General features: G+C 39.7%; 2 protein-coding genes across 2 annotated transcripts; one reads left to right on the top strand and one right to left on the bottom strand.

The window, feature by feature from the left end:
- Window positions 1-8,058: 8,058 nt before the first annotated feature.
- LOC117485235 (testicular haploid expressed gene protein) lies at window positions 8,059-25,588 on the bottom strand. Its single transcript, XM_034133783.1, has 7 exons — window positions 25,555-25,588; window positions 23,770-23,826; window positions 21,702-21,832; window positions 19,781-19,903; window positions 16,069-16,213; window positions 10,952-11,086; window positions 8,059-8,613 (listed from the first exon to the last, which is right to left on the bottom strand). The coding sequence occupies exons 3-7, from the start codon at window positions 21,797-21,799 to the stop codon at window positions 8,482-8,484; spliced, it is 633 nt and encodes a 210-aa protein (XP_033989674.1). The 5' UTR covers window positions 21,800-21,832; window positions 23,770-23,826; window positions 25,555-25,588; the 3' UTR covers window positions 8,059-8,481.
- On the top strand, window positions 11,651-14,158 carry LOC117485229 (tripartite motif-containing protein 16-like). The gene has a single exon (XM_034133776.1). The coding sequence runs from the start codon at window positions 11,751-11,753 to the stop codon at window positions 13,260-13,262; it is 1,512 nt and encodes a 503-aa protein (XP_033989667.1). The 5' UTR covers window positions 11,651-11,750; the 3' UTR covers window positions 13,263-14,158.
- Window positions 25,589-25,848: the final 260 nt, after the last annotated feature.

The following is a 25,848-nucleotide window of genomic DNA, read 5'->3' as shown; positions in this document are numbered from 1 at the left end:
CTGTCACATGTATTTATAGCTTTTTTGACAATATATGTTAAGGGTTAAGAGCATTTAATATTATCTCTTTTTATTCTCCCTTTCATGTTACCAGTTTCAAGTTCAAGCGAGAGGTACAATACATCCTTTGAAATTAAATACATAGTTATTTTCAGCAGAAACAAGAGGCTACATAAATGACGCTGTAGAGGAACGAAAATTAAATTACATCAGACAAACATGCTCAAAAAGTGGAGCGAGAGGCAGTTTCTAAATGTACCGGACAGCAAAGAAATGTTGAACTGTGTGTTTGTGAAGAAGGTGTGAGAAAGAGAGAGAAGAGATGAAGTTTCCTGCCAAACAGCCCGGAGTGAACTCTCTGTGAGAACAGTCTGCACAACGAGCTTAACAGAAACCAACACCAACCCAACAGGTAGTTCAACCGCTCATAAACACATTGCTGCTTTTAACAAGCTGCTGTGACAAGGTGTTAACATCTGCCACACACACACACACATTCATAAAGTATGTATCATCAGCAATGACATTCATGACATCTTCTTGGTTTACTTGTGACATTACACACGCACGCACGCACACACACATACACACGTATACATCAATTCAGGGGACATTACATTGACTTACATGCATTTCCTGGAGACTTATCCTAACCTTAACCATAACCAACACATGCCTAACCCTAAACCTAACCAAGCCTTCACCCTAAAAGTAATGATTCCCCTTATGGGGACCTCCATTTTGTCCCCATAAGGGAGGCGAATGTGTTTACACGTGACTGTGTAAACACATTTAGGTCCCCACAAGTATAGTAATGCTAGGCCACACACAAACACACACACACACACACACACACACACACACACACACACACACACACACACACACACACACACACACACACACACACACACACACACACACACACACACACACACACACACACACACACACACACACACATAAAGTATGTATCATCAGCAATGATATTCATGACATCTTCTTGGTTTACTTGTGACATAATTGCTTTTAGTTTTTAGTAAAACACCCGCAAAACTCCTCAATTTGATAATTGTTTCTAATTGTTTGAGATGATATTTGAATCCCCATAAGAAGAGAAAAACAGAACACACACACACACACACACACACACACACACACACACACACACACACACACACACACACACACACACACACACACACACACACACACACACACACACACACACACACACACACACACACACACACACACACACACACACACACACACACACACACACACACACACACACACACACACACCTACACACACAAAAACACACACAGTGGTGTCTGTTTCCTGAGCCTGGGGGTGTTTTCCTCTGTTCAGCTGAAAATAGGCACAGTTGTTTATAGTGTGAACACCCCACACACACTGACACACACACATGCTGTTGCTCAAGCCCCTGCTGAAAACACACATTATATCAGAGACCCCACCCATCTCTCACTCACACTATGTCCTCTTAGTTTGGATTGCTTAGCACCAAAACAGTTTACTTTTATTGCTCGGGTGATATTACACATTGTGAGTAAAACAATGTCAACGAGTGTTGGAAAGGTTACTTTTGGACTGTTAAAAGTTAGACTATAGTTACCCTCTGAAAATGTAAAAACAAAAATAAATCTCAAACTTTTCAATAAAGAAACTGTTGAATTAAAAATTAAAAATAGACTAAAATCCAATTTAAAGAGTTGTGTCCTCGAGCAGAGAAGTCATACAATGCTGCATTGATTCCAAGTCACTGGGTCACATGACATGGAAGCAATTGAAAAGCAATCTTTTCCCAAATTACTTTATAAATTATGCAATTTTTACAACTTGTATACCAATATAAGCCAGTAAGAATGAAAGATTACTCAATGACGGTTTAACAAATTAATTAATATGGAAATACAAAGTGACTTATCTGCATTACTAAAAGTGAAATAAACTTTAATATCTAATATTCCTGAGAGAGGTCATGAAGTCCTGATGGTGCACAAACGTTCTCTCTGGAGTCAGAGTGAGTGTGTGTGTGTGTGTGTGTGTGTGTGTGTGTGTGTGTGTGTGTGTGTGTGTGTGTGTGTGTGTGTGTGTGTGTGTGTGTGTGTGTGTGTTGTGGAGCCATAAGAGTGTGTGTGCAGCATGTGAATGCAGTGTGGTTTTGTGTGTTGCTAAGAGGACTCTGCAGAGCTGTGAGGAATCTGCCATTTAGCTCTGCCAGCTTCAGATGGGTCCCTTTGTGCAGCTTGACTTCTGTTCCCATAAAGGCAGGAGAACACAGAGTCTTGTTAACTGCGTGTCAATTCTCCCTTACTAAACTGGGATTTTACATGCTCTTTTAATCACATTATGTGACTTTTTTTAAGACCTTGTATGACATACTATAACATTAAAGGTGGGGTAGGTAAGTTTGAGAAACCGGCTCGAGATACACTTTTTGTTATATTCCATGGAATGCTCTTAACATCCCGATAGCAATGAATATCTTAAGTGCTTTGACAAAAAATCCATTAAAAAACGTCATCTGTGGAAGCCGTAGTACTGTAAAAAGCACGACCAATCATTTTAGCCGGCCCGGCTAAAATAACTGGATGGCCTACCTGCCTGTCAGCCTTCCATCTGTGCACAAACTTATCTCGTGCCCTCATTGGTCATGTGCGCGTTCGTGTGTGTTGGAGGAGGGGCTCTGTAAGGAAGTGGCAGATTTTCTCCGGTTGTGTATTTTCAAATTCTAGCGATCTCGAGCCGGTTTCTCAAACTTACCTACCCCACCTTTAAAATATATGTTTTTTTAAGGTAAACTAAACTATAATTTAAACATATTTTTTAAATACTATTTATGACATACTATAATATAAATATATTTAAATGTTGTAATGGCATACTTAATGATTCATTCACTCCACAGCTGCATATAATCAGCTCATCATGGGTGTTCTCTTTTAACCAACCTCAATCTCCAGCAGCCAATCACCGTGCTGCAGTCGAACTTTAAAATCGTTCTCCTCTCTCCTGCAGTCAGCTGTGATTTCAGGTGTTCATGCTGCGGCCTCCACCCCATCTACCTCCTTTCATCACATCCAGAGTCAGGAGAGATAATCCAAAAACCACCTCCTCTTCATCACATCTCCTCTTCATCTCCTCTCCTCATCAAATCCATATCTTCAGCATCCTCTGCATCACACTTCCTCATCAATCCATATCTTCAGCATCCTCTTCATCTCCTCTCCTCATCAAATCCAGATCTTCAGCATCCTCTTCATCCCTTCTCCTCATCACACCTCCCCTTCATCCCTCTTCCTCATCAATCCAGATCTTCATCATCACCACCAGTGTCTAGACCCCAAGGGTGGGTTTCCTATATGCTCACAGCTGCACTTCCTCTTAAAATATACGATATCAGGATCGAGTTTTAATTTCCAAAGACTATTTACATTCCCATCATACAGCGCATGCGCAAGTAAATGTTCTTTAAACAACAAGTGAAGTCTTTCCTGATTGAAATGTTTGCACATGCTATTAATAACAAAAACCACAAAGAATCTGTTGACATTCCCCATTTAAAATGTACCCTCCCTTCTTCTGTTGAAGCATCCAACTCCGCTCCCATATGTCAGAGATGTTGTGAAAGAAAACACAGTTGAGAGTTGACGTTCAAAACACCCTCATGTGGGAGGAAACATTCGGATGTACCCCGCTTTAGTGACAGAAAAATCTGGGAGTGTATCTTATAAAATATGACTTCTTAATTAACACAAATAAAAAAATATTCGTCACACGCTAAAATTAGCTAGCCAGCACTGATCTGCTGTGAACTGTTATCGAAAAATGTGAAAATCTGGGGGATTGGGAATATAAATTAAGCACCGTCAGACAAACTGTGGCAAACCTTTAAAGCAAAATTCAAACCTGACCATCCTTAGATTTTTGCAACACCTTTAGATAAACTCTCAGATAAACTGGAGGTCGTTTTTCTTCCCTCCTGTAAAGTCGACACCATGAAGATACACATTTCTCACACATCTGTTCCTCCTGTGTTGGGACCATTTACTCAAACTAATAAACCCAAGTAAAGCCACATGGATGTACCTCATCCCCGGCAGTATATCATGGTTATTAATGAAGTAAATACTGAGTTTGCAGAGTGAAGGTCCAACTGGTTCTGGTTCAAACCCACAGCAGCAGAAAACGACTGCAGCCAGTTCCTCTCAGCTCAGGGAATATTTACCAGAGACGTTTTTGTTTGGAGAGAGTTCCTGTTACTCCACCCTGACATGGATGTTTGCAGAGTAACAACCGTGCAAAGGAAACATAGAAAAAGATAGAGATCATTTTAGTATTTGTAAGGAACTTTATAAGCTTGGTTAGCTTGAACCAGCGCTGTATTTCTATTATAGGGCTCTGGCTTGAACTATCGGAACTAAACGGGAAAAGTACGGGGAAAAGTACTCCGGTGTGAACGCGCCTGATACTTTATAATCTGTAGCAACTTCAGGAGATCAAGCTTAAGCTCCATTTTCTTCCAATAGGTGATTGTTCTTAAGCACTGAACTGTTACATATGTGTTAAATCACAGAGGTGTAAAGCAGGAAGGTGTCATAACAAGAACCTCCTTAAAAATAAATCCGTTAATGTAATTAATGCTAAGTGTTTTTACTATTATCTGAAGCATCTATTTATAAGTGTTTCCTGTGTTTTGCAGAAGGTGTGGGCAGCAGGCTCTCCACATCCTGTGTGAGGATGTTGGCACAGAACAAGTGAAAAAGCAAGACGGCTGAGAGACAGCGAACGGGAAGTCAGTCAACGTATTAGTTACATAAGAAACATATCCTTCTTTAGAGATTATATTATGTCAGAAACACTGACTGTAATCACACCTGTTAACCTGTTAAATGACCGTTGGCTGGTTACTAACCAAAATGTATTTCCTAAGACATAAACCAGGCTTTCTTTCATTTATTGGACGGGGGGCAATTTACATCTTACACTATTACAAGATGCACCTTTTATATACATGACTTTCTTTTGGACACACTATACTATGACTTATTTCATTATATTTTTCACTAAACTATACTATGGCTTTTTTATGATATTTTCGACATACTACACAAATACTTTTTTGACATTTCTAGAGATATTATACTATGACTTTTTCTTGATATTTTTAATGATTCTTATGATATTTTCATGGTACTTTACAATGACTTTTCTCATGGTCGTTTCCAACTATTAACTTATATTTTTGCTATGATATTTTCGACTGACTATACTACAGTATAACCCTTTTTTAACAAACTGTACCATGTCTTTTATATGACATTTTCAACACACCATACTATGACTTTTTCCATGATATTTTTTCAAATTTTAAAGGTCCCATGTCATGGCCATTTCTACTGATCATAATTCCATTGTTGAGGTCTACTAAAATAGATTTATATTGTGCAATTTTCCAAACTCACATTGGTTTCTCATACAGCATCTCTGTATAGTATGTGTATTCACTCTCTGTCCTAAACGGCATGTTGGAGCTCCTGCCCCCCCCCTCCCTGTGAGACACCGCGGAACTCAGCCTGGGCACACACACACACCCGCAGCCTGGCTGGGAGTTTGTGTGTGTGCTCAGGCTGAGTTCCGCAGTGTCTCGCTGTCTCACCAACCCAACACCAGTGAGCCAGCTCACAGTGTCCCGCTCCTCGCAGCAGCGAGCCTCGCAACGTCCCGCCGAGTGTGTGTGTGTGAGGAAGTCCGCGGATTGGTCCAAACGTAACGGCTCCGCGGACGTAACGTAACGTCACTATACCCGAAATACGTCACTATACCCAAGAAGTAAACAATGGAAAAAGAGAAATCTCCAACGAGGCGTTCTGGGGCAGCATAGACAGGTCTTTTCTGTGTTAGAGTTTTACTCGCTACAGGGTGTACTTTGAGGGTTTGTGACTCTGCAGACCATTTACATGCAGAAAAACCTTCATAACAGAGAGATACATTCAACAATCTGAGTCATGGCTCACCTAAAGTACTATCAAACCTCTCTCTCACTGGCTGGTGTCTGCCTGTTAGTTAAGGAAGCGCTTGATTTGACGTGCAGCTAACTTCCTCCTCTGCTTGGGGTCACCATCATGGCGGGCTAATCCCAGATTAGCCTCCCAGAGGGACGTCGGTCCAATCTCCTTCATGTCTAGCCGAGTTGAGCTACAAGCTGCACTGATTTACAGCCCACACCGAGAGCAGCGCTCACATCAAACTGCAGCAGCACACACCACAATGACTCCTCTTTATGTAACACTCACTTACACAAGTGTAAATGGGATCTTAGTGGATTTCCAGGCACTCTCACTGAACTAAACTGTGGCCCGATTGTGGTGTTACCAACAAAGTTATGACCTCTGAAAGGGGGATACTGAGAGGCTTTGGGAAAATGTTCCCACACCCAACACCCCCACACAAACAAACAAACACACACACACACACACACACACACACACACACACACACACACACACACACCCACACACACACACACACACACACACACACACACACACACACACACACACACACACACACACACACAACACACACACACACACACACACACACACACACACACACACACACACACACACACACACACACACACACACACACACACACACCCACTGGCCTAAGTGACACACATCACCGCGTTGAAAAGAAAAGTTAATGGCAGACGCACATCTGTGCCAAATCAGAACTTCAGAGAGAGATGAGGAAGTGGTGGAACTGGAAGAGAAGGCACAGCGTTGCCTCAGTGGAAATATTACACTTTCAAGGCCAAAATACCTACAAAATAAAGTCAGTGAACAGAGGCTGTCTGTTTGCAGGGATTCAAACACATGTGGTTGTGATATAAATGCAAAATCCAGCTCAACAGCAAAGGAAAAACACAGTGGACGAACATTATTTATCTTCCCTGCCGTGATTTATTTAAAATGTCTGAGATTTAAAACCACAAATCATTCATGAGTTATAGTACTGCAGTCTAGATTTTATATTCAAGTCTTTAGACACATGGTAATGTCATCAAAAGAGAAACAGACGTATAAATGTTTGCTGTTCTCCCTCACATTTCCCCTCCAGACGTCTCAAATTCAACTGGGATTTTAACATATTTATCACGGTACAAATCTATAGTTCATTTATATAGCATGTTTAAAACAACCACAGTTGAGCAAAACAGGATCAAAGTATCAAAGAAAGGACAAATAAAAACACTACTTTTATTGTCTTTAAGCTTGGATCCCTAACCCTAACCCTAACCCAATGTCTTGATCCTGGTATGTTTGCTCTCATTGAATTGACACATGATATGATATGAATACATTTAATTTCATAGCACTCAGACTTAACATACAAGCAATGAAAGTCATGAGCCGCTTTCACACCAAGTACTTTGCCGTACTTAGTCCCAGCACTTAGTTCCCCCATGGAACTAAAGAGCTGATCGCGTTCACACCGGAATAAGTTCCCTGAGGGAAGATTACGCAAATCAAGCCACTGACGTCACTTCTTCTTCTTCTGCTTTGGGTTTACTGGCAGGCCGCAAACCACTTCACGGTGTATACTACCACCCGAAGTCCCCGGCCGGAAGTCCCCGGAGTTGGGGACTGGCTTCAGTAGAAGCTGCTGGGACTCTCAGCAGCTTCTACTGAAGCCTTCCGAGTAAATCGCCAGAACGCCAACACCTCCTCATCTCCATTGCTCCCATGTTTTTATTTTTGCTGCCATAAGTTATTCTCTCTCCGTTGGTGCGCTGGGCTAATGCTAATAATGCTAATGCCAGCAAATACAATGGCGGCTTAAAAAAACTTTTCAGAGTTTTACGGGGCGTGGTTTGCAATTCGCCCAGCCAATCAGAAATTGGTACTTTTTTCCCCCCAGGATAGTCCCACCTCTCTAGCAGGCACTAACAATGGGGGTAAAAGTTCTCTGAACTAAGTTCTCTTTTTGGTGTGAACGCAAAATTCCAGGCACTATCGGAACTAAACGGGAAAAGTACGGCTAAATGTACTCCGGTGTGAAAGCGCCTATGGATAAAAAAGACAAAACATCAGGTAGCAAAGCCAATATAACGGGCACAATTCACCAATCAGAATGGGTTTAATTACCAAGTAGGTTTACACATACGAGGCATTTTCTTGTGTATATGTGGTGCATACAAAAACACAGAGTAAAATGTATCAATGTACAATCAAATAAAGTAAAAAGGTGCTTTATGACATCAGGGCTTGATATAAAGCTTTTCAAAATAATTCGAAAAACATTGAATAGAAGTTAAATGCTCGTCATTACTGTTATTCACCATTTCAACAGTTTTCTGCTTCAGGTGACGTTGAATTCTCCTCAGGAGGATCCAAACTCTATAAACTCTGACTTGGTGGACTTGGTGGACTTGTTGACGGACGCTCAGGAGGACAGGACGGTGTTTCTGCTCCACTCTGGATCTCGAGGAGGGACGTAGTTTTTGGAAAGCTGTTTCGGTGTCGCTAACATTTCAACTCGATCACTTGCTGTGGCTTTCCTCGCCGCCTTTGAAACCTGATTTGGGAAATTCAGCAATGTTGTGCACAGTTTGAGAACAGATTTCCAGCAACTTCAGAAAGTCATCAATCTAAATGTTCAGTTTTCAAATCTTTCTATGTAAGAGCCAGACTTTAAAAAACAAAGATGGAAAGGACGGATAGTAAAAGAGAAATCTGTCTGTGGTGTTTCAGCAGAGGATGCATCCAATAGCGGTTTGGCCTATGAAAGGAAACTGATGGAAAATTCCACATTAATTGAAACTCATCATGAGAAAACAGCTCTACAGTTCTCGACATGGAGCTGGTTTGAACAGCTGGAACATATTTTAATTTAATTGACTGATGATGTCGAGCAAACAGACATTCAGCCAAAACTGTTCTTGCTTTGTTGAGACGACTTTCTTCCAAGACTGCTTTGAAAGAATGTACAAGAATAACTGAATGTGGAGTCCTCTACTGTTTAGGAGGGTTTTAAAAGAACCTCCACTAATCAGAGATGGCAAAAGTACACACATGCTTTACTCAAGTAGAAGTACAGATACTCGTGTTTAAAAAATACTCTGGTAAAAGTAGAAGTACTGACTAAACTTCTTTACTCAAGTCAAAGTAAAGAGGGCTTTGAAATGTACTTCAGTAAAAAGTACCCATAACTAGCAGCTGTTTTAAAGAGTACCTGACCTCCCTTTATATTAATAGAACAATAATGTCATTGTTAGCTAATGAATGTTTCCATGCTGAACAACGGCAACATGACAACGTTTTCATTGGTCCCTCTTCTTTAGAGAAGACCAGGAAATGATGGATACACGGATCGTGTTCAAATCAATAGGCACGCAATGACTCTAAATAATAATGATCACGCCACCAAACACACATTCAAACTAAAGGAACCAGCCTGTTTGGGAAATGTAAGAAGTAGAAAGTACAGGTATTTGAGTTCAACATGTAAGAAGTAGAAAGTACAGGTATTTGGGTTCAACATGTAAGAAGTAGAAAGTACAGGTATTTGTGTTCAAAATGTAAGAAGTAGAAAGTACAGGTATTTGTGTTCAAAATGTAAGAAGTAGAAAGTACAGGTATTTGTGTTCAAAATGTAAGAAGTAGAAAGTACAGGTATTTGTGTTCAACATGTAAGAAGTAGAAAGTACAGGTATTTGTGTTCAACATGTAAGAAGTAGAAAGTACAGGTATTTGTGTTCAACATGTAAGAAGTAGAAAGTACAGGTATTTGTGTTCAAAATGTAAGAAGTAGAAAGTACAGGTATTTGTGTTCAAAATGTAAGAAGTAGAAAGTACAGGTATTTGTGTTCAAAATGTAAGAAGTAGAAAGTACAGGTATTTGTGTTCAAAATGTAAGAAGTAGAAAGTACAGGTATTTGTGTTCAACATGTAAGAAGTAGAAAGTACAGGTATTTGTGTTCAACATGTAAGAAGTAGAAAGTACAGGTATTTGTGTTCAAAATGTAAGAAGTAGAAAGTACAGGTATTTGTGTTCAAAATGTAAGAAGTAGAAAGTACAGGTATTTGTGTTCAAAATGTAAGAAGTAGAAAGTACAGGTATTTGTGTTCAAAATGTAAGAAGTAGAAAGTACAGGTATTTGTGTTCAACATGTAAGAAGTAGAAAGTACAGGTATTTGTGTTCAAAATGTAAGAAGTAGAAAGTACAGGTATTTGTGTTCAAAATGTAAGAAGTAGAAAGTACAGGTATTTGTGTTCAACATGTAAGAAGTAGAAAGTACAGGTATTTGTGTTAAACATGTAAGAAGTAGAAAGTACAGGTATTTGGGTTCAACATGTAAGAAGTAAAAAGTACAGGTATTTGTGTTCAACATGTAAGAAGTAGAAAGTACAGGTATTTGTGTTCAAAATGTAAGAAGTAGAAAGTACAGGTATTTGTGTTCAACATGTAAGAAGTAGAAAGTACAGGTATTTGGGTTCAACATGTAAGAAGTAGAAAGTACAGGTATTTGGGTTCAACATGTAAGAAGTAGAAAGTACAGGTATTTGTGTTCAACATGTAAGAAGTAGAAAGTACAGGTATTTGTGTTCAACATGTAAGAAGTAGAAAGTACAGGTATTTGGGTTCAAAATGTAAGAAGTAGAAAGTACAGGTATTTGTGTTCAACATGTAAGAAGTAGAAAGTACAGGTATTTGTGTTCAACATGTAAGAAGTAGAAAGTACAGGTATTTGTGTTCAAAATGTAAGAAGTCAAAGGAAAAAGTCGTCGGAGTAGTGGAGTAAAGTACTGATACCAGAAACATTTATTTAAGTACAGTAACGAAGTATTTGTACTGCACTACTTCCCACCTCTGCCACTAATAGATAATGAAATGATTTGTCGGTGCTCTTACGGTCCAGATTGAGTCGGCTGGAGGTCCGATCTGGAGGCAGATGTTGCTCTGCTTCAGTCGGGGCAGAGACAGTCTGATCAGCCGCGGAGGGATTTGAGCCGTCTTTGAAGCAAAAGAAACGATGGAGGCAACGCTCTGTGAAAAAAAAGATGCAGACCTTAGACACCATTGTGGTTATTATCAAGTCAAGTTTATTTAGTATAGCCCAATGACGCTCTGCGGAACAAAAAAATGATACAGGGAATTCAGACCTTAGACTCCTCCTAAACAGTATTTTTCAATCTTTCTGTGTGTACAAACATATTTTGAGATTGACAATAAAGTTGACTTCGACTGACTTTGACTCCTTTGTTGTTGTTATCTATTCAACTGTATTTGATATAGCCCAATATCACTAATCAGTCATTTTCCAACCCTCTGAGACCCACATTTCCGTTTTTGTATATTTTTGTGTTTTGCCTTATAAATTGTCATTTCTTTACAGTATAATCAAGTTTTACACATCCCAGAAATCAGCACAACCTCAGCTAATGACATATGTCACTCATTAGAGACTTATAGACACTATAATAGGGGATATTTGCCCAGGAATCATCATTTTTTGTGCTGCCAACCTGCCAAGGCTCAGGGCTTAACAGGTTAAAGCAACAGATCATGTGACTCTCAGCTGATTCCTCATTCACTGCAGGAAGTGAACAAGAGCAGACGTAGCAGATATTTGTTGTCCTACGGAGCTTAAAGACTATCTGTTCAGAGATAGAAAAAGTAGTTGACAGTCGCTAACTCACTAAGAGAGGAAATGGCGCAACAAGAAATAATCAGCTGTTCGATCTGTCTGGATCTACTGAAGGAACCGGTGACTATTCCCTGTGGACACAACTACTGCATGAACTGTATTCAACGCCACTGGGATGATAATCTAATCTACAGCTGCCCTGTGTGTAGACAGACCTTTGCACCATGGCCTGTCCTGGTGAAAAACACTATGCTAGCAGACTTAGTGGAGGAGCTGAAGGAGACTGGTTCTGCTGATCTCTGCTATGCTGGAGCTGAATATGTGGGATGTGATTTCTGCACTGGGAGAAAACTGAAAGCTTTGAAGTCCTGTCTGCAGTGTGTGGCCTCATACTGTGAGAAACACCTCCAGCCTCATTATGAATCACCTGCCTTTAAGAAACACAAGCTGGTGGAGCCCTCCAAGAAGCTCCAGGAGAACATCTGCTCTCGTCACAACGAGGTGATGAAGATGTTCTGCCGCACTGATCAGCAGTGTATCTGTTATCTCTGCACTCAGGGTGAACATAAAGGTCACGACACGGTGTCAGCTGCAGCAGAAAGGACTGAGAGGCAGAGACAGATGAAGGGGAGTCAACAAAACATCCAGCAGGGAATCCAGGACAGAGAAAAGGAGGTGAAACTGCTTCGGCAGGAAGCAAAGGCCATCAATGGCTGTGCTGATAAAGCAGTGGATGAGAGTAAGAAGATGTTCACTGAGCTGAAGCAGCAGGTCAGATCCCAGCAGAAGAGTGAAATGAGTCGAGTCAAAGAGCTTCAGGAGAAGCTGGAGCAGGAGATCTCTGAGCTGAAGAGGAGAGATGCTGAGCTGAAGAAGCTCTCTCACACAGAGGATAACAACCAGTTTCTGCTCAACTACCCCTCTCTGTTACCTCTCAGTGAACCTAAACAGTTATCCAGCATCAACATCCATCCTCTGCGCTACTTTGAGGACGTGACAGCGGCTGTGTCAGAAATCAGAGATAGACAACAGGACGTCCTGAGGAAGACGTTGAACGACACTTCACTGATGGTGAGTGAAGTGGAAGTTTTACTGCCACCACCAGAGCCAAAGACCAGGGCTGAATTCCTAAAATATTCAGATGAAATCAATTTTGATCGAAACACAGTAAAAAGTGTAGACCTGGAATACACAGACACATTCACTTTTTATTCTCAGATCCTGAGTACAGAGAGTGTGACTGGCCGTTGTTACTGGGAAACGGAGTGGGGTGATGGGAGGGGACTTTGTGTAGGAGTTACATACAAGAACACCAGCAGAGCAGGGGGTCGGGAGGAATGTTTGTTTGGATTCAATGATAGTTCATGGGGGTTATATTGTTTAAATGACGGTTATACCTTTTGGTACAACAACATCAAAACTCCCGTCGCAGTTCCTCAGTCCAACAAAGTAGGAGTGTATCTGGATCACAGAGCAGGCGTTCTGTCCTTCTACAGCATCTCTGAAACCATGACTCTCCTCTACAGAGTCCAGACCACATTCACTCAGCCGCTCTATGGTGGAGCTATGTGGTAATTACAGTTCTATTGGAGACACTGCTGAGTTCTGCAAACTCAAATAATCATTTAAAGGTGCCATATGTTGTTCATTTTCAGGTTCATATTTTTATTTTGTACCTTTACTGGGACATGTTTCCATGCTTTAATGTTCAAAAAGCTCTTTATTTGTCTCATACTGCCTGTGCTGCAGCACCTCTTTTCACCCTTTGTCTGAAACCAGAGCCCAGTCTGCTCTGATTGGTTAGCTGGCCGGCTCTGTTGTGATTGGTCAACAGCTTAGAGATGTCCCGCCCCTTAGCCTATCACGTACAATGTGTTGGAGCGCTAGCCAATAGTAGCGCAAACTAAGAAAAACTCCCTGCAGACCATTGACATGCACACAAACCTATACGACACACTGAAGGAAAGAGAAACACCAAAAAGCATAATAAGGCCTCATTAACCCTTGAACTCATTTATCTCAATGTTTGCCGCTGACAGCTGATTGTTGTGGCATTTCTTCAGATATCAATCAAACATTATGGGCTGTACTTTGACATATTGTCTTAAATTGGTATGTTGTAAATGTTAGAGTTTATTTAGTGTGTTTAGCTATCACTGCTCATGATTATGTTTGTTTCTCTGCATGAATATTTACATTTCTTTATGCTCGAAAATATTGTTAAAAATGGGTTTTCATGTATTTCTATGTTGCTGACCCTCTTCCACTGCATGGGTCTTAAGAGAAGAACTAGCAGAACTACTTCCTGGACACTTTGCTCTGTTTGTGTGCATTTTTAAAAACATCTTCAATTACATAGATCTGTAAATATCATGATCATATTAATCAGTAATGAATGATTCATTGTTCTTTTACATAGCTGAGATTCTGCTGTATCAAAGTGATTGTGTTGATGAAATCATTAAACCAGTGATAAGAAATAAAAACATTTAACAAAGTTGAGTTTGTCCTTCCTGATTACAATTTGCAATTATTCTGTATATCTGTAAATTATATACTATCATATGTATATACAGTATATTATAAGCCTATATTTCTGCTACTGCAACATTTTTGACATTTTTAACCCTCCTATTGTCCTCGTTTCCCCCCCCCTTACTTTGGTGTTAGCGGTCAAATTTGACCGGTCCTGTTTTAACTGCTATTACATTAACACAAAAACCCTTAATCATCACCAAATTTCATTTAACACCCTTTCAAACTGTACATATTGTATCAGACTACTGGTATACATGAAAAACTGCAGTAAATATACAAAGAACAGACACTGAACATGTATTGCGTGTGCTAGGTGTGATTCACATGGGGGGATGGGCACATAAGAGCGGGAACACATCTAGAGTATGTGTGTGTGTGTGTGTGTGTGTGTGTGTGTGTGTGTGTGTGTGTGTGTGTGTGCGTGCGTGCGTGCGTGTGCGTGCGTGTGCATGCGTGTGCGTGTGCGTGTGTGCACGTGTGCACGTGTGCGCGTGTGTGCGTGTGTGCGTGTGTGTGTGTGTTTTATCTGATCCGGATGGTTACTAATTCCTTTTCTTTATGGCGGTCATTTTTGCCCGGGAACACCATGGGTGTTACAAAGTTGACTAAATCATCCAAAACTCAATGAAAGTGGTGATCAGCAATTTTACATGTTCAAATGTCTACTGTGAAGGATATCATAAAGCCTTGATGCAATCGAATGTAAAACAAAAAAGTTATGATTGATGAAAGTAGTAAATCGGTCAGATCTGACCCGAAGACAACAGGAGGGTTAAAGAAATGTGTAATTATCCAGAATTGTGTATATTGTTTATATTTGATATGCTATTTGTTTTTTAATGTTGAGCACACTGGTCCTGTAACAAAATAATTTCCCAATTTGGGATAAATAAAGTATATTATATAATCTAACCTTTATCCAATGTTGACATTTCTGTTCTGCAAATGGATGCAAATAGGCACATATTTTGTAAAATAATTATGATCTGTTCAGCGCTCAATACCCTGGGTGTTTCTGAATGTCGAGGACGCTTCCTTGGTAGGACATGTCTTCCGAGTCAGGTCCTTCAGAAGCGAGGCAAGAATCCTTCCTAGCCTCGGAAAATGAAGAATGGTGGAACAGGCTAACAGGTGTGCAGGTGTGCGTCATATGCGAGGCCCCGCCTTAAATGGAGCGCGATTTCCTCCAAAGATTTTGGAAATTGGTCCGTGCGCAAAGCATTGTGGGGATTTTAAGACCGCGGAGGATACACATGTGCAGCCTCGAAATTTCCCGCAACGAAGGACGCCGGCCTCGGTAGAATTCCAAGGATCCTGGACATTGGAACAGTTCTTCGGCGGGTCTCGATGACGTAGCATCCTTGAAATAGTGGCTCGTGAGGAGCCTTCCTCGACATTGAGAAACACCTCAATATTCTGTCTGTTGACGCTTGATCAGATCAGAATATTGACGTATAAACATTATGGCTCACTTTTAGACTGAAATAAAAATAGGAATACAAATATGTATTAACTTCTTATATAAACAAGTTGAAGAAAGAAGCTCCAATACAAAGATAGAATAAAATAAAGTAAAGATTTTTATATTTTTTTTATTTGATTTGATTTAGTTAGAATGTGTAAAACAATAATACAAAAAATAAATAATAATAACTAAATGAAACATGAGAATTATTATACTTACAACTTAGGCAGTATATTAACTTAAGAGGATAAAGTCAAATGTCCAATAAAGGATCAAATAAGATTAAATTGATTTGATTTTTTTTAAATACACATGAATATTTAAATACAAATATTACATACATCATATTTTCAGTGTGTAAGTCCTTCAGGATCTCACCTCTCTGTTGCTGTGGAAGTCCGGACGGATGAGTTTTGGGATGGAGAGCTGCAGGAGTCTCGGTGTTATCACTGCAGAGGTTTTCAGGCGGGGGTCGACGTGCCAAATGGGACAACTCCTCTCACAGTGAGGAGTGTGAGGAGGCCTGGGGGAGCAGAGAGACACTCTGATGAACTGGGAGAAACACACATGTGAAAAGTCAAGAGGTTTCTTATTGAGCTTTATTTGACTGAATACACAAATGAGTTTTGTCTTCTAAAATGTGCACTTTTCTTTGTGAATTTAAATGTTTATCCACAAAATATGTTTTCAATGGCAATGACAATAAAAGACAATACTACAATAAGTTGAAAACCAAGTCTTTTTTAAAGGAAATTAAAACATATTATTACACAACTTAGTTGAATTCTTATTGGTCAACTTGGACTTCCCAGACGTCCGTTATTTTTCCGACCGTTGCTAAGGAGATCAGACCGTTGCTAAGGAGTATCGGCCGTTGGTAGGAGAACAGACCGTTGCTAAGGAGAACAGACCGTTGGTAGGAGTATCGGCCGTTGGTAGGAGAACAGACCATTGCTAAGGAGAACAGACCGTTGCTAAGGAGTATCGGCCGTTGGTAGGAGAACAGACCGTTGCTAAGGAGAACAGACCGTTGGTAGGAGAGCAGACCGTTGCTAAGGAGAACAGACCGTTGCTAAGGAGAACAGACCGTTGCTAAGGGGGATCAAGGGGACTATGTGCAGTCATATCAATCCGCAGAAAGAAGTCCGGTCAATTCAACGTCAGCTGTGAATAACACACTTTAGTTTTCCTCCGTTAGAAAACACAGTGGAATACTTTTTTGATTGTTCATTTTTATATTTTTATATTTGTGAATTTGTTGATTTATGATGGCTAAACTGTCTCCAGTTAAGAGAGATCAAGAGAAGGAAAGAGGTACTAACCCAGAAATATTACCTATACAGTAACAGTTACTAAACATATGATTCCTTATACAGATGGTGACCAAATTACAAGGATTCATTTTATGAACAAATAAAATCATTAGCAACCCATATAATAATTCCAGTACGTTTTATCACAGTAATCTTTAATAAAAGGTTTACTGTATATCACATATGTGTCATTTAAGAAGAAGTATTCAAAGTATATCTGCCAGGTTGCTTGTGCTCCTTTGTCTGCTTCATTCATTTATTTAGATTTTTTTGGGGTGTTTTTCTGGAGCATCCATAAGAGAGGATTAAGTTTAGACAGCTGGTGACTTTTGTTTTTTTAATCAATGTAATGCCTGCTTTCTAAATTACAACAGCGCCTATTCATTTAGATGTCATGATTCTAGTTTTGTGTGTTTAGACATGGTTTTATGTTGAAATTCTGTTATCCCCCTCCATGTTGGTCCCTGATGGCTTTTGTCCGGATGTTCCTCATGCTACAGATTTATGGATTTATGGTTTTTTCATTGTCAACAGCTTTTTGTTACTTTGAACCCTTCTCCTCATTCTGCATTTGGGTCCTGATTTCCCCTAACCCTGACATTCGAGCATTGAATTCAGAGAGTAAACCAAATGTCTGTGCATCCCTTCAACATGTTCTGCTGCTGTGTTCGGGGTTTATAAAAAGATGTTCTGTCTGCGAGCGTCCCCAGGGGTCCTGAACTGGGGACAATAATCTCCATTGTCTCGACTCATATGCTCCCACAGTCTGACACTGAAATAACAGATGTCCAAACGCTGGCTTCCTCACCGTAGTGTTGGAGCCTGGACCGCTCATATTTAACTGTATGATATCAAATATTCTGCTGCCATTACATCCTAGACTGTAGACACACTGAGGGGGAAGGAAAGCAGTTTGAAGTTAAAAAAAGATGGATGTCTGCTGGAAGATGTGGACATAATCTCTAAAACAGGAACCTCAAGGAGTTTAGTTTTGTGCTGGTGATTTGTTTTAACATTAAAGCAGTGATGAGTGGTTAGATATGGAGAATATGTAACCAAATGTTATGTTGAGGTAAATGGACCATAACAATTCAAATAGAATAATTGAAATTACAAGGCAAACGTTTAGCACTGTCCTTTACTTCGTGAGGTTGTTTTATAATATTACATTACATGTCACTTGTTAGACGCTTTTATCCAAAGCGACTTACATACTCAATACTGTGGGCAATCCCCACAGGAGCAATTTGGGGTGAAGTGTCTTGCCCAGGGACACAACGACATGCTGACTGCAGTGGGACTTGAACTTGCTATCCTCTGATTCGAAGATCAGCGCACTAATCCACTGCGCCACACGCCTAATAATAATAATAATATGTCAAAAAACTAAAAGAAAAATCACATTTCTCAGAGTCCATGGTGAAGTCTTCAGATTGGTAGTTTTGTGTGATAAACAGTTAAATATTTAAACAATTGCAAGTAGAAAGTCCTCAGAATTGAGCAGATGGAACCGATAAACGAGACATTTCTGCGTGATAAATAACCCGCTCTGGCTCCTCGCTTCTTAAATAAGCAAAGTCTCGTTGTGGTTACAGCTTCAGTGAGAGTTTAGTTATGAGCCGTTCGACCAAAGAATGTTTATCCTCCTCAGATTATTTTCTTAAAATGATTTCTAGAGGCCTGTAGTGGTGAAAGTAACCAGTATTTCCCCTCGAAAAAACGTGAGAAAAGTAAGAATAATATGTACATGTGGGACAGAAATATATATGTATTTATTTTTTTATAGATATGTTTACACTTTAAGATCGGTAAATCTTGAGGTAATATATATGATGGTTTAGGGACAATGTTTTTGTATTTCCATAAAATGTGTATTGTTGTAGTGGGACTGATGTTATGGTCTGGCATTCCTGAAATGTATTTGTAACATTGTTTTGAAAAGTGCTGTTTCAATAAGGTTTATTATTACATAACTTAAAACATTTAAAATAAAATATAGCATTACATTACATGACATGTCACTTGTTAGACGCTTTTATCCAAAGCGACTTACATACTCAGTACTGTGGACAATCCCCACAGGAGCAATTTGGGGTGAAGTGTCTTGCCCAGGGACACAACGACATGCTGACTGCAGTGGGACTCGAACTTGCTACCCCCTGATTCAAAGTCCATCACACTATATCCACTGAGCCACAGCCACCCATAGCCCAGTTAAAAGTTAAACTTCTAGACGGATTTTCATCTGCAAAAACCAAAACAACAATAAAACAGTTTTAGCTAAGATGTTAGCTTGTTAGCTTAAAAGAAGGGTAATATAACTTCAGATTGTTTGTATTTTCACCTCTTTTCACCCTCTGTCTGAAACCAGAGCCCAGTCTGGTCTGATTGGTTAGCTTCTCCGAAACTGTTTAGAGTTGTCCCGCCCCTTAGCCTATCACGTACAATGTGTTGGAGTGCTAGCCAATAGAAACGTGAGTTAGGGGTGTCACTATCTTACAGGAGTAAACAAAGGAGTAAAATGGAGGCGTTTCCGGCATGGAGGTTGTTCCTTCTTGAGGGAACACATGGATTTTAGCCTTTGCAGACCATTTACATGCACCAAAACCTATAGAACACACTACAGGAAAGGGGAAACCCTGAAAAGCAGAATAGGGCCTCTTTAAAAAAGTAAGCGTAAGACAAAACATCAGAGCACTAATTTGACCTGTGTTGTTTGGTTCTGCTCCACTTGTCCTCACTTTATTGACTCATGTTGGATGTAATGAGGCTTTTACCGGTTTTCCTGGGCGCTGCGCCTCCTGCTCCCGGGTGTCGACAGGCGGACAATGTGCTCGTATTGGGATGGTTTGGAGGAAGGACGTGGGGTCTTCCTGGAGAAACTCGCCTCCTCCTCCTTCCTGCAGGAACATGGAAGCTGTTACCACATCCATTACGTGTTGTTGGTCTGCGACAGAAGAATGTCTTGAGCCATGAGGAAGGAGGAGGAGGGGAGACAGAACAATGGACGAGGTAAAATCATCTCTACCCACAAAAACATCTACATTTGTTAAACTCCAGTCGAGACAATGGGCTGACACATAACGGAGGATAAATGCTCCCAGCTGACAGTTTAATTCTGGCTCATTGTTTGGCTGGAAAGAGAATATGTTGTCACAGTTATCATGTTAAAGGATTTAAGGCATCATCTCTGCAAAGCTATTCCTAACATAAGGCTGGTCATATTTTATGAAAGGCATGACAAGACCACACATTGATTCAAGTAGTGATTGAAACTTACTGAGAGTAGTCCCAAACAAATGCACTATTTATTTGTTGACGTTATTTTTCCTTTAACTACAGCCTCCAGCTGTTTTACGAAGTTGCTCAGCCGGATTTAAGTCTATTTGTGACACATTTTTAAAGATGTATGCCATCAAGATGAATCATTTTCTCCAAAAAAAGCCAAATCTCACATCTGAGAAGCTCGAACCTGCAATTGATGGTTTTCGCTTGATTCATAACTTTGAAGATTTATCAAAACTACAAAATCTGTCTGTTTATTTTTTGTGAATTGACATATTAAGAAATGGTCGAATTGTTTCAGAACTACAAGTCAATCAACAGAAAATTAACCTGCAAACATTTTAACATTAGATTAAATGTTTAAGTACGGAAGAACGGTCTCTTTTTACTGTGTTTTCATAATTTGACCATGTTTTTGAAGCATTCAAACTGTTAACAGTGGCTTTATTGCCCCCCCTGAACTACAAAATGTCACTCAAAGAGACATGTGCCAACCAGAAAGATTCTCAAAAAGACAACGGCTAAGAAAATTACATAAAATGACTACAGAGACACAAAACAGCAACAAAAACAGGCTTAAAAACCAATAAGTCTGTGTATCCTGCTTCGGAGGCTCACTGTCTCAAAATCCAGCCACGCTATAACACAACAAACAATTTGAAGATGTCCATGTATCAGTCCATAATGAAATGATACAGTAGCTGCACCAGCTGCCATACATCTTTCCACACTATTAATAATGACTTTGACCAGTAATGTTGTGATATTTGATTAAGAGGAGCAGGAACACAGAGTCTGACGGATAATCAGATTAGGAATGAACTGCGTGGACTGCAGAGTGAAAGAGCAGCAGAAGAATATAACACATTTATCACAATTTAGATGTCGTATTCACCAATACAAATCAAGCCAATGAACACAATCTCTATATTTTCATTTGCAGCCTGAATCCACAGTATCTCCTCCGCTCTGGATCTCAGATGAACTTCCTGCTTCAAAGCAAGCCAGCAGGTGTTTGCTGTCATCTTCAGTTACAGTGAATTACTGTTATTTACTCTGCGAGGAGCACTTCCTGTGTGGGCTTCTGATTGAGTTACGCTGCATGTGGCTGTGCTTAGAATCTGACAGCTGAGGCGGGGGAGGGGGGAAACAACAAACATTATCAAAATAAAAGCCTCTAAAAGACTCCGCTAATCGATCCTGAAGCCCTCGGAGGAGATGGGGATGCAGCTGCTGGCTTCAGTCCTGAACATCACTTTGCATTTCCTGAATAAACTCAGTGCCAAAACAGCATCAGAGTCATTATCTCTTCAGCTTTGCAAACATTTTCTCGAATATGTCGATGCAGCACAGGATGAAAAGGCTCGTGTCAGACCTCTCGTGCCTTTTTCAAAAGAGTCATCAATACTGTACCTGTGGGGGGGTCCTCCCTTGCTGAGAAGTCTCTTTTGTGTCTGGACAGGTATTGAATTCTTGCACTTGGAGCGGATCCTGATGCACAGAGCGGCCATATCGGATCCTGGTTGCCCCAGATCACCTTCTCACTGATCAAGAAAAACATGAAAAGTTTACAAAACACTTAAAGGTAGGGTAGGTAATTCACTTCAGAAACACTTTTTGTTATATTCCATGGAATGCTCTTCACATCCCGATAGCAATGAATACATGAAATGCTTTGACAATAAATACATAAAAACATTTGATCTGTGGAAGCCGTGGTACTGTAAAAAGCACGACCAATCATCTGAGCCGACCCGGCTAAAATAACTGAATGGCCTACCTGCCTCAGGGGCTCTGTAAGGAAGTCTGAAGGAAGGGGCAGATTTTTTTCGGCTGCATACTTTCAAATTCTAGCGCACTTGAGCTGGTTTCTCCATTCTTACCTACCCTACCTTTAAGTACTTCTTGAATCCTAGCTTTAGAAAAACTGTCATAGCTCATTTCATATCGGATCCTGGTTGCCCCAAATACCTTCTCACTGATCAAGAAAAACATGAAAAGTTTACAAAAGGAGCAGAGATGATGATGATGAAGTTGGTGGAGAAGAAAGATGTTGTGTTTGAAGGAACCTGGGGCTATGGTAAACATCATGATACAGGTGTTACACTTCAATGTTTTGTGATTCTGTAAGCAAGGTGATATATTGCACACATTGAGAGAGAGAGATTTAACCTATATGTTGTGTCTACAGGTGCAGCACAAAATAAATGTTGTTGTGTCACTGAAGTTCTTCTTGAATCCTAAACATAGCTTTAGGAAAACTATCATAGCTATTTCCCCTGTGTGTGACCTAGAAAATGTCTTATTTTATGACGTACTTATGTTCTGATTTGTTTTTATTGTCTGTAACATTACATGTGTGATGCTGTGTTGGAGATTGTTCATCTGAAAGAGACTAACTAGTTTTACTTTTATGTAAATAAGATTATTATAGTCCCTGTAACGTACAAGAACATGCCACAACTTAGTGTGCAATCTGAGCAAAGAAAAATATAAAATGTGCCTATATAAGTAAAATAACTTGTGAAAAAATATAAGAAAATATGTATTAGTTTTTAGCTTAACAAATTAAGTTTTAGAAAAATCAAACAGCAAGTGTCTCATGTACATATAGTATATGTGTCTCATAGTATATGTGTCTCATGTACATATAGTATATGTGTCTCATAGTATATGTGTCTCATGTACATATAGTATATGTGTCTCATAGTATATGTGTCTCATGTACATATAGTATATGTGTCTCATGTACATATAGTATATGTGTCTCATGTACATATAGTAATAGTATGTGTCTCATGTACATATAGTATATGTGTCTCATGTACATATAGTATATGTGTCTCATGTACATATAGTATATGTGTCTCATGTACATATAGTATATGTGTCTCATAGTATATGTGTCTCATGTACATATATTAATAGTATGTGTCTCATGTACATATAGTATATGTACATGAGACACTAGCTGTTTGATTTGTATATGTAATATACTACACTTTCATTCATAAACAAATCAATACTCAATATTATAATACAAGTGATTATATTGCGATGTGAATGGATCTTTTTTACACTCTATATAAATATTTTCCAGCGGGCGATTACCAAATGAAAGAATAATACTCTCAATCAGAAGTGACCGCTGTTCAGTTTCTCAATGTTCTGCCATTTCAACCACACATCCATCCAGAGCGTGCCAGACATCTTTCTCTAATTATGTTGCTGAAAGAAACTCAAAGAAAGGAAACACTGACCAGAGGCTTTTCAATTCTTGGACTCTCTTTCACACCAGATCAATGGACTAACGTGCAATTTCATGTGATGTAACAGCTGGGGCTGAGACCAAGAATGACCAAGGACATACTGAACAGAGGCCGCTGTGATGCGTCGTGTGGTATCAGAAGAGTTTAAATTGTTATATATGTGAGAAAGAAACCACTTTTAATCAAGAGGAGAGATGTGGTGTGGTGCTCACCAAGGAGTCGTCTCCCAAACAGTCTTTGAGGTTTTGTGCTGCGCCAGCTCCAGGATCCTGCCAAGAAAACATTCCCAAAAAACACAAATCAGCTTTAAAACGAGTCGGATACAGAGACTCTGGGCAGAACGTGCAATCACTCCGTTGCTGTTCTTTCTCTCTGGCATCAAACAACTGGTCTCACTCTTCAGCTAACAGGCTGGCTTCAAGCTGAAAACCTCATTGAGAAGCTGATCAAAGTCACTGTCAATATTTATCCACGATGACAGAGGTTTTACTTTTCAGGACTGACATTACGTTTTCTTTATTCCACGAGTAACCCCTTGAAGAGGACGTATTATTAATAACAGATAAGCGGCAGACATAACAGCATTCAAAGTGTCTAAAATGAACAGTATTTATTTGTATAACTCATCCTATGAAGACACATATATATATTTATCAAAGTCAACTTGATTGTCAAACTCAAAATATGTTTGTACACACAGAAAGATCGATATACTGTTTCCCACAGTCCCGAGGTATAACAAATCTCACACATTAAAACCCATAAGGACCCACCGGGTGTCACATGAACTTTAAATGTTCTGGAAAGTTCCTTATTCAGCTTTAGCCTTTATTTTATCTCATGAAGTCCCTAAGTGACACACCCTGAACAGTCTGGGGGGCCCTGGGCCAGGACATTTGATTTTGTGTTCCCATGACAACATGTCCAAGATTATCGAGCAACATTTCAAAAGCTTTTTTTGTTTGTTGCTAAAGGTAAAATTCAAGCCATTTAAGAATTAAAATGCTTACATAACATGTCCTTTATTACATTTAACCTGTTGATGTCTTTTATACATAAGTATGTGTCCCCGGTGTGTCAGGGAACTCACGCAGCGTCAGAAAATAAAACCCTCTCTCTTTTCCTCCGTACCCAAATCTCTAAAAACGGGGGAACAACGGAGCTGATCCAGATTTGCGTCCGATATGACGTCATATCGGAAAAGTGGACCCACGGCCCTATCAGAAAGTTGCTATCAGAAACAATGCCCGACTGTTTTGGACGTAATATGGTCGGTGCATGTTTACATTAGCATCGCTAACACTCAGAGCTAACCTGTACTGGAGAGCATGTGTGTGAAGAAGCAGGAAATAAAAAGGAACTCACCTTGTGGTATAACCGGCAAGAGAGAAAACCTTTGAGCTCCATACTGTTTCAGAAATAATCCTTGATAATCCATGATATGGCGTTTCATCACCGCAGTATTTAGTTTAGACAGTAGCTGCCGGGTCCCGCATGAGCTCAGACCCCTCCTTTTTTATTTGTTATACATTTTTTAAAGCTATATATATCAGCACTTTTGACACAGGAAGTGAAATAGAGGGATATGAGGCATGGCTAGAATGGGTGATCTGTTTGGTATTTTGAGCAAAACACTTCATAGACATGTTTTTGATATATTTGTATATATCTGAGACCTATGCTATTGCCTAAAAATAGCATGATAGGTGACCTTTAACATCAATTTTCGTAACTACCACCATAGCTTTTACCTTTTCTCTTAGAACAGAATTCTTAAACTTAAAAGCTTTTAGAAAATGATGCAACTTTCTGTTTTATATGAAATTATTGTCATTTAATGGTCTTCATATAAGCTTTTCCACTTATGTGTGTTCTATGTTTGCTCCTACTGTTTACCAGACAACAATAACACACTAAAAACGAATTTTGATGTAGGTAAAACACAATAGATGCATCTAAAATGTGTGAACTTTATAACAAATATGATGTGACCTCACCTTTCTGATGGACCAAATCTGGACAGAATCCCTGCAGGAATGAACAAGAAAGTAAATTAGGATGAAAATACAAGACTGCAAACATTTAAACACACCGTTTACATCCTATCTAGTACCTGTACGTTGTTTTGCAGACATCTCTCCTCTCCTCTCTGCAGGATGGGTCCGCTTGCACTAATCTCCTGCTGTTGCTATGCAGCCAGGAGTCCTTAGCAACCATCTCCACAGCGAGGACTCCTTGAAACTGGAGTCTGTGAACTGTCTCAAGACGTACGTTTAAAAGTAAGTGATACA

The sequence above is a fragment of the Trematomus bernacchii genome, unplaced genomic scaffold, assembly GCF_902827165.1.
Source record: "Trematomus bernacchii unplaced genomic scaffold, fTreBer1.1, whole genome shotgun sequence".
In the NCBI taxonomy this organism is placed as follows: Eukaryota; Metazoa; Chordata; class Actinopteri; order Perciformes; family Nototheniidae; genus Trematomus; species Trematomus bernacchii.
This window is presented reverse-complemented; position numbering and strand designations above follow the sequence as displayed.

Coding starts and splice junctions, on each gene's coding strand:
- LOC117485235 (XM_034133783.1), bottom strand. CDS start 21,799: ATGGCCGCTCTGTGCATCAGGATCCGCTCCAAGTGCAAGAATTCAATA. Junction 16,214..19,780: donor CGCAGCGCCCAGGAAAACCG/GTAAAAGCCTCA, acceptor CTGCTCCCCCAG/GCCTCCTCACACTCCTCACT. Junction 8,614..10,951: donor CAGCCGACTCAATCTGGACC/GTAAGAGCACCG, acceptor TTCCCAAATCAG/GTTTCAAAGGCGGCGAGGAA.
- LOC117485229 (XM_034133776.1), top strand. CDS start 11,751: ATGGCGCAACAAGAAATAATCAGCTGTTCGATCTGTCTGGATCTACTG.